Source organism: Contarinia nasturtii, unplaced genomic scaffold (assembly GCF_009176525.2).
Source record: "Contarinia nasturtii isolate CC-2019 unplaced genomic scaffold, AAFC_CNas_1.1 Cnas_scaffold_4084, whole genome shotgun sequence".
Lineage (NCBI taxonomy): Eukaryota > Metazoa > Arthropoda > Insecta > Diptera > Cecidomyiidae > Contarinia > Contarinia nasturtii.
Window position 1 is genome coordinate 895,252 of NW_022201380.1, and position 9,661 is coordinate 904,912.

A 9,661-nucleotide genomic window follows, 5' to 3' on the forward strand; every position below is an offset into this window, starting at 1 on the left:
TCTACGACAAAATAGGTTCAATGATCTGTGCAATATTCAAAGTACAATCGAAGTTGAATGATTGAAAGAATAAAACAGCAAGTGATCAAATTAATTAAAACATGTTGGCTCCGAAAAATGGTGAATTCCTTTCAGTCATGCAATATGCAAATCTAATTTTTTTATCAAGTGTTGTTGTGATCAGTTTTTTGCTGAATGGATGTGAATGTGGTTTTAGTTTCTCGCCGGAACATATCCAGAAGTTGTGCATCGAAAAATGCCCAGATCACGTAAGTTTTTTTTTGTCTTTTCATCAAATAATAGCGTGGTCGAGTATTGTAGCCAATCATCAAAAATGAAAATAAACAAACGTCAGCATTTTAAATTACGCTTCGAATTTCATTTTGTTGCATTTTGTTTCTTTTTATTGGAAAATTCACTCCAGCTAACATTTTTTATTGACATTTTCTGTTGTTCTTTTAATATGATCATGATTTGTGTGTTCAAATTCTAACACATATTGTTCAGTTTGCCTTTGAATTTTAATTTATTCAATTAGATGTGAAGAAGAAAAAAGAGGCGGCTCTGTTATTTTCTTGATTCCGATTTAAAATCATTTCATTCAGTGTTGTGCATTGTACATTCACTGTTCAATAATTCCCCGTATGAAATATGTATTTCAAAAAACCATGGCAATTTCATACAATAATTTTCCTTTTGTTTATTTACAAAAATAACATTTTCGCTTTGAACAATCGAGAAACATTCTATCTATTTGTGTTTGTCATCTCGTTTTAAACAAGTGGGTACACAGCAATTTTATGTATTATATACAACCACAATCACGCCACTCACTTCAACCGTGTTTATCATTATGCTGTGTATACAGCTATAGTTTGGACCTTTTTCATTATAACGAATAATTCGAGCCATTTTATTTTTTTATCCTAACATTTTGATTCAATTAATTTTGATGACGTAGCTCAAATTTTACAGCATTTTCATATGCAATTATATCACTTTAGTTGATTCCTAGCTGTGAAACCAAAACACAAGAGAAAAACTTAACAACATTTTGATAATCAAACAAACACAAAACAACCCAATGTAAAAATTATATATGGACGCGTTTACAATTTTTGTAAATACTGGCAAATCAGAGAAATTATTACTGTTATTACACGCAGAGTACACAAAGTGCTTTTACAATTTTCGTTTTAATAATGATTTAAATATTTTTTTTGAAATTTCCTTGAAATGAAACTCATGCCTTTGATGATTATTTATGTAGAGTAATTATTCAACACAGTGTCAAAAGTAAAATCGAAAAGCAACAACAATTGTACTGAAAACGCATTGCCCTTGTTGTGTTTCGCATGTACTGATAATATTTGCGTCCAAAAATTCAAGTAAAATTATATCTCCTGCACTGATAATTTAAATGTTTGTTATGGTTAGATACTGTTGTTGTCGCCGTCTCTCAGTAGAGTTTTTTGATCACATCTCTCTCAGGTGTGGTACAATTCAGTTAAAATAATAGAAGAGTGAAAAAAATAAAAAAAAATAAAACTATGCATCATCATCATTCATCTGAATTTTAAAAACCAAAATATTTAAGCCCAAAAAACAGTGTGGCCATTGATTTGTGCGTTTCTACTTCCAAACTTGACTGTGTGTTTGCATAAACATCGAATGTACTTTCAATTATCTCATTACATTTCGAACCGATCGACCATTGTATGTATTTGTTTGAATGAAGGTTGAAAATTTTGCTGCAGAAGAAGCAATTAATACGCTTCATATATGTCTTAAATTAAAATCATTCAAGTTTTTTCAGTCTTCGTTTTATTTACTTTACTGTATTGTGCAAAGCCAAAGAAGAGCATTCTGCTAAAACATACTCGTGTTTTAGTTTTTGAAAAAAAGTATGCTGTTGTCGGCTGTTGTCAATCTTTAATTTTAATTGAGATAAGGAACACACACACAGAAACAATAATATCCACACTTTTCCTTAAACTGTCGGATCGGTCTCGCTTTTTACTAATTTATGTATAGAAATTGCGTCCTCAGGGCGATTCAGTGTGTAAAAAAATAAAAAATAAATATTCATTCTATAGTAGTAGAAGTGATCAAAAAGAGAGCACAATTAATAATTGTTGATTTTAGAAACATTTTCTCTTATTAATTAATTTAATTTCTTTCCTTTCTATTCTAGAATCAAAATGCTTCGAATATCCACATTAAGGTAAGCAAATATGCTCGCAATTTATTTATTTAAAATATGCTATTTGTGAATTCTTTTGCTATTTGTTTCTGTTTGTAATATTTTTTTCGTAGTGTGCAACTGGATGTGGAGTGTGGGAACTGGCTCTCGATACATCATGTAAGGTGGCATGTGTGAGTAAAGCGGTTTTGTCTGTTTTCAATTTGTCACTAAAAATGTTATTAATTTCAAAATTCAGAACAAAACGGATCGCGATGTCAAGGACTGGTATTGTTTGACTGGTTGTAACAATGTCGTTTCTCAGTACTTCGAGTATCTTATAGGTATAAAAAATATAAATCTCATTCTTTCATTTTTTATGTGAAGACTTATCAAATCAAAATATGAAGAGAGGAATGAACAAAGGATCAGAAAAAAAGACATAAGGAATTAAAAACAAATTATTAGCAAACAAATATATATTATATAGCGAACTAAACAATTAATTTAAATTTGGTTATATGATTGACATAATGGATATGTGTGAATATATTTTACAGCCGAAATTGGAACGCCACCTGCTCCAGCTCTTTTGCCCCACTCATTAACGTCAAACGCACTGTCGCTCGAATGGAAAATTCCGAAAATTTTACCTCAAATTATGAAGAGATGGAGAAATGTTTCGTACAACTATTTGGTGCAATGGCGCTATGATGAAAGCGACAACGATTGGACCTACCATCATAGCATGGAAGACAATTCAGAGATACGGCTTGATAATCTTCAACCATATACAAAATATCGGGTAAGTTGGAGTGTTTGTAACTCTTGATGACATTGATGAAAGTATACCATTGTGTTTTTTTTTATTATTCACAGTTCCGCGTTGTAATTATATTATCGTCGTTTCGGGAAATAGAAGCAGAAATCTATTCATCAGAAAGTTCTATGGTCCTAACCCCAAAAGAAGATCCACAATCGAACAATAATTACATGAAAAATTTGAATATGACTGCTCCGAAAAATGTTAGCATAAACGTTTCGAGTCCCAGTGATATCAAGCAGCTGAAGTCATATTGATATTTTTCAATATATTAATTGCAACATTCAGCTACTTCTTCTGTGGTAAGTTTTTGGCGAATAGATTTTTTTCAATATGTTCAAAATATTTGTCTGTATTTTTAGTTTTCCGACGCAACCAATTGAATAATATCCCAGAAATAAACGATATAAACTGTACTGCAGAATATGAGGATATTATAGTGTCGGTAGATGATGACCATAGCTACATATATATCGATTATGAGGACATAATTGATAACGGAATAGGTTACACATACTTATGATAAAGCTGAATTCTGAAGTCTGAAGTGGGAATTAGATAATGCGAATGAACTACCTCAACATACACATACATACTATCGCATTATTGACATTTTTGACCACACATTGTTAGTAGTTTCTTTCATTTCTTCCGCTCTATGCATCCGTTACACACACACACACACACATAAAAGGAGACACCGCGCAAAATTGCAAATACGAGTGTTAATTAAGTTGTGTTTCAGTCACTAGGCAATATTGTTGTTCTGTATGTTTATTAAATGCCAATTTAGATAATATTGAAAATGAAGCACTTGAAGGGGAAATATAACTAAATTCAAAAGATTTTTGTTTTTAAACTGAATACACCTTTTTTAATAAAGTGTATTCAGTCTAAAAAACAAAAATCTTTTGAATTTGATTAAAATACACGTAAATCTCTTAAACAATTAAATATAACTAATTGTAAAATTGATTCGCTTGGAATGAATCTAACGTAAAACTCATACCCCGGAACAATGAATTTAACACTTTATTGTTTCTTTCTCAGTGGATTAGAAAAAAACAAAAATTAAAATTTCATATTGGAAAAAATTAGAAGCAAAGAACCACAAATATGTAAAGTTTCATTGACCCAATTTTGATAACGAATTTTCATTTTCAAATGTATCAATTCATTAAGTGATTCGTCATTTCAAGTTATTGATGAAAAAAATGATTGAATTAGTCAATTTTAAATAATGTTTGAGTCATTAGTTTAAACGATGGCAGCTTTGTATCGATCTATTCATGTTTTCACGAACGACCTTCGTATCAAAAAATATCATATTTGAACATTTGAAAGAGATGAATGTTTTGATAGAATCTCTTATAGAATTGAAAAGAGACATTTGACATTGTGAGCATAAAATACTGAACAAAATATGTTTGCATTGAAAGTAAAAATGTACTTAGATAAATAGTACATAGATAGATCAGTTTTTTCAACAAAACCCCGCCAAAATAAAATTTTATTAAATCGTTCGTTAAAAATTAAAACAAACAAGATAGGAATAAAACCAAATACAATGAAGTTTAAGATAAAATTCACGTTAGACAAAATTATTTATCTATTTTTACATTTTCCGACATTTTCACTGAAAAAAGCATGTGATCATTGAAAAAATAAATCATTTTATGATAATGATGGTATTAACTTGAAAATACAATTTTCAAGAGAATAAAATATTCATTTATTTACCTAATTGAATAGTTGATAGCTAGCGCTAAAATGTGATCAAAAAAATCTAAAATGACTTCCTCGACTGACATACTTACTTAAAGTCTTAAGAAAACCTTGTTATAAGTTCACCTATATTTTTTTCTATAATTAATAATTATAATAATATTTCATAATCGAACAGACCCAATTACCATTTAATAATAAATAAAGTTTAATAGCTTAAGAACAAAAATAAATTTTTATAAGAATTCACCAAAAACACCCAGTCTTTTCAATTCTGTGTGAATTTCCATCATAGAGTACAAATGTAATTGATATAAACCATTTTTTTTGCGAACAAACTGACATTTTGTGAGAATGTAAATTAAGTGTTTGCTTTTTTCTTGTCATTTTATCATATTTTTCAGAATTTCGTTTTTTATCCATATTTCTTGTCAAAAATATTGTGGAACTAGAAAAATTCCAAATAGTTCTTATTTAATTTTATTATTTATCTTCAATAATAAGTTCATCAAATAAAGTTGATTGTTGTTTTATTGAAAAATCTTAAGATTAATTAACCTATTCTAACAAATAATTATTTTATTTTAAAATAAAATGTTTTTTTTCAACAAATTTATTTATTTAAATCACGCATAATCAAAAATGATAAAAATGAATAAGATTGGTAAGGAATTTTCGATCTTTATCAGGTTTTCTCATTTCTAAAGTAGTTTTTCTTGCTAGAAATATTCCTTTCATTCTAACATATTCATTTATAATGAATTTAATCAAAAATAACTTGTGATCCGGATGACCAATAAAGTTCGAGTTGCTAAATAGTGTCCCGTGTGATAAATTTTTTTGAATAGCATAACGAATAGTATTCAATTTAATGTTTCCTTTCAATATATTTAATTTTAAAAAATGGTCAGAATTTTTGCATATGTTGAATGTGCTTTGACATGGTTTTCTTTGCATTTTACTGCTAAAAAAGACTTTTCGAACTTTGTCATTTTGATCTAATACTTCTACACATAGATCGCATGTAAATTTTTCCGATTCAATAATTTTTTTTTCAATCAAGTTTGCACAGTATGCGATGGAATAATCACTTAGATCACTTAGTTGATTCGACTGTTCCAACGATTCGATATTTTTCAATTCTTCCATAAGGTTTTCGATTTCTTCATCAGTTGGATCAGTTGTGGTTTTCTCTTTTGTGGTTTCGACAGCTCGACGGGATGACACGTATGATAAATTCGAATAAGGGTTGCAGATAGAGAGGAAGTTTCTTACCTTACAATTACCGCAGCTTGAGTATAAAACGTTTGTGTTGGCTAATAATTTCCTGTATGCGGATTTAAATTGTTGACAGGTTGGATTATCATTATATCCATTTAATGACCTGATTCGGCCGAAAAAAATCTCCAAATAGTCTTGGGAGAAACTCATTGTGGGAATTTCTTTCAATTCGATGATATGATCTTTATATATTTTCATCAATGAGTACATGCTCACAATGTAGCCCTGGAAACCCGTTTTTTGTTGTGATGAGCATAAATTTACGAGTTTTCCTCCTTTTTCTAGTCTTATTCGTAAACCTTTAATATATTTAATGGCTTTTTCAAAACATTCAAACATTTGACCTACGTTTGTTGCATTCAACGGTGTTTTCAATGGATTGCTTTTATATTTTTTCGGTTTTGAATTGAAAGCATCAAATAAATCATTGAAAATTCGTATGAATTCCACAACAGGTTCGGCGCCTTTAAAACGAGGATGACCAATATTTATTAAATGCTGTAAAGAATCTGCTACAGATTCACTGAGTGTTTCAGTTGCTGTTCTAACATTCATTATCCTACGCCGAAAATCGATGTGTGTTCTGTTCAATTTATGAGTCATTATCAAATTTTGTTGTTCTTGTGCTCGAACCAGACGCTCAATATATTCCCATTTGATTTCATCTCCATTCTCGTTAAATATAACGCGTTGACTAGCCCAAATATTTCTCACCAATTTTTCACAATGACTAATGTCAAAGAATACATTTATTTGGTGTCCATCGATAGTAAAATATGGCAAAAAAGTTTTAGAATTTACTCGCAAATCAGCACCTAGATTGCTGCACATAGTTGGATTTGTAGTAATACCGTCCATAGTGATGCTAGTCAAAACTGCTCCACATTCAATAATAGCTCTGACAACTTTTTCCATTCCTATGGATTTTTGCATTCCGTTCAAAATTGTGATGAAATAATAGGCTATTGGCAAATGAAAATTATCATTGATTGAACTGATCATATAAGTAATGACATTTGATGCTGGCTGTGCATTGCATGGATCTGTATTGAAAAAATCTTCATAGCCCATCATACCATGTTCACTGAATTGAACATGTTTGCGAATCGCCATTTCGTCCGTCAATAGTGCCACATACAAGTTCTCATTTTGACTTTTTTTTTCTTGAACCTTTCTCTTCAAAATATTCAAGCAGTAGTCATTCATGCCACTCTCACAGTTAACATCACTATTTGCATACCAATGACGCACAGTAAACGGACTTGGAAGATGATTATTGAAGAATGCTCTTACAAATTCATATGCTCTAGGGCTGTGATAAGTTAATGTATTGGCAAATTCTCGAACCGATGGCCGGAACTTTTCTCGGTGTCCAATTCCATTTTGAAGACACATCAGAACATCGTTTATCGCATTATTCTGTGTAATTAAGTGGATGGTACAATAAAAATAATCAATATGACTAATATCTATCCATCAATTCAAAATATTCAATCCCTACTTTAATCTGGATAATTGGTTTTTTCGCTTCCATTGAAATTATTTTTTCCTTGGCTTGTTGCAATTGGCATTCTAAAACGTGTGCTTTGTTTTTCCAAAAAAGCATTTCATCTTCAATTTTTCGTTTTTTGGCAAGCAAATCTTCATATTGTTTTTTTTCTAACGTTGATGTACATATTTCAGATTCCACCTGATCGTTTTTCTGATTAGAATTGACTGATTGAGATGCAAATATGGTCGGAATAGCACCTTTGTGTAAAGTCCACTTGCTACCAGATATTTTATAGTCTGATTCGGCAAAATGTTTGAAGCAAACAAAATTACTACGAGTACATGCATGTTCATTTAGAGCATTCATCCATTTCTGATTAGTTTCGGGATCATTGGGAATTCTAATTAAAAATGCAATATTGTTAGATAAAATCTGGTAAAATTATATACTTCAATAATTAAAAAATACCTGAACATGTGTATTGACACATCGTCAGTTCCCTTCATATTTTCACATGTACTAATTTTGCAATAACGCATTTTCCAAATGGACTTTGTCGGAATTTGTGATTTTAAAATAATCGAGTTTAATAAACAATGCTTGATTTTCTTTTTAAAATAAACAAGTGTCCATTGATGCCATCTGTCGATTGTCAAATCGACAATGTATTTCAAATAATAATTTGACATTGCAACAATCTGTCATTCTAGATCATTCTATAACATTCAGCAGTCGCATTTAACAACATTTTCATCAAGATTTCATTGAAATATTATAAACAGTTTTTCATTGTGACCAATGGCTATTGTTTCGAAAGAATACGACGTAGAAAAAATTCTACGTCGTAAAATTGGTCACAGAATGGACAAAAATGGGATTTATTATTTCATCAAATGGTTACATTATGATGAATCGTACAACACATGGGAGCCGGAATGCAATTTGAATTGTGATGACCTGGTAGAGGAGTTTATTGATGGAAATGTCATCCAAATTGATAGTAAGCGAAATTTATTTAAAATCCATTTATTTTTATAGTAAGAATTTTGATTCAACGTTTTGATTTGTTTGACAGGTGCCAAGCGTACGCCGTATGGCATCGATTACTGGATCAAGTACAAAGATGGTTTTCCGAACAAAACATACTCTTCGATTGAAGTTCATCGCAAATGGCCAGCTTTGGTAATCGATTTCTTGGAAAACCACATGTCAATTGAAAAACAAGTGCGATTCAACCACACTTTACAATTCGACGACGAAGAAACTCAACCAATCATCGAGGGAACAAATTTGGTTGGGAATCCAATTCGGATCTCATGTGAGAACTTTTACGCTTAATGTATAAATCATGTGTTCATTGAAATTATTTCTATAAATTTTTTGTTACAGATGTGTCAATGGTCACTCGCGAAATTATGTACTGGATGGAATGGGTAAACGGTAAAAAGTTTGTTACATCGTTGGAAGCAAGAACAAATTGGCCAGATCTCGTGTTGACCTATTTGGAGGCAAATTTGCGGACCTAACTAAGCGCTGTGTCTCATACATTCACTCAAAACTTAAGCTGTGAAAAAAATATACACATGCCATTTAACTAATAAAGAAATTTAATATTTCATCAATTATAATTAGTTTACCTTATTTAGTTATCCGACTCAATTTCTTAAAAATTAAACAATTGGACATTTTTATCCTATCTATTGACATTTTTCACTAGATGGTGCTGTAGTATGTCAAAATTGTCAAAAAGCATCAATCTTACTAATAAGATAGTGTGATACATTTTCCCAAGTTTTTTTTTGTTCACAACAGATGACGTTCTGAGAAACGTAACAACATCAAACGACGAAACAGTCGACTCAAGCATTATTACATAGTAGCCACAGTACACTATTCAACTTACACATAGAGTTTGTCTATAATATTGAAAAATATTATTTAAAAAGTGAACACAATTAAAATCATTTCATCAACGTTGTGTGAAACGTGTTTAATTGATCTTCATCAAAAATCCAAAAAGGTAAGATTGAGATAACTTCTATAAAAATATTCCATGTTTAAAACGAATATATTAAAATATTTCTGACTAACGGATTCGAACGGGAAGAATTTGTTTCAGAAGAATTTGTGTGGAACTCACAATTATTGCAAGCATATA

The 9,661-nt window shown here is 30.5% G+C and overlaps 1 protein-coding gene across 1 annotated transcript; it reads left to right on the forward strand.

Moving 5' to 3' along the window:
- Nucleotides 1–8,245: 8,245 nt before the first annotated feature.
- LOC116350369 (chromobox protein homolog 5-like) lies at nt 8,246–9,029 on the forward strand. Its single transcript, XM_031782146.1, has 3 exons — nt 8,246–8,503; nt 8,579–8,821; nt 8,893–9,029. Exons 1-3 carry the CDS (start codon nt 8,302–8,304, stop codon nt 9,027–9,029), a joined length of 582 nt encoding a protein of 193 aa, XP_031638006.1. The 5' UTR covers nt 8,246–8,301.
- Nucleotides 9,030–9,661: the final 632 nt, after the last annotated feature.

Coding starts and splice junctions, on each gene's coding strand:
- LOC116350369 (XM_031782146.1), top strand. CDS start 8,302: ATGGCTATTGTTTCGAAAGAATACGACGTAGAAAAAATTCTACGTCGT. Junction 8,504..8,578: donor AAATGTCATCCAAATTGATA/GTAAGCGAAATT, acceptor TTTGTTTGACAG/GTGCCAAGCGTACGCCGTAT. Junction 8,822..8,892: donor GAATCCAATTCGGATCTCAT/GTGAGAACTTTT, acceptor TTTTTGTTACAG/ATGTGTCAATGGTCACTCGC.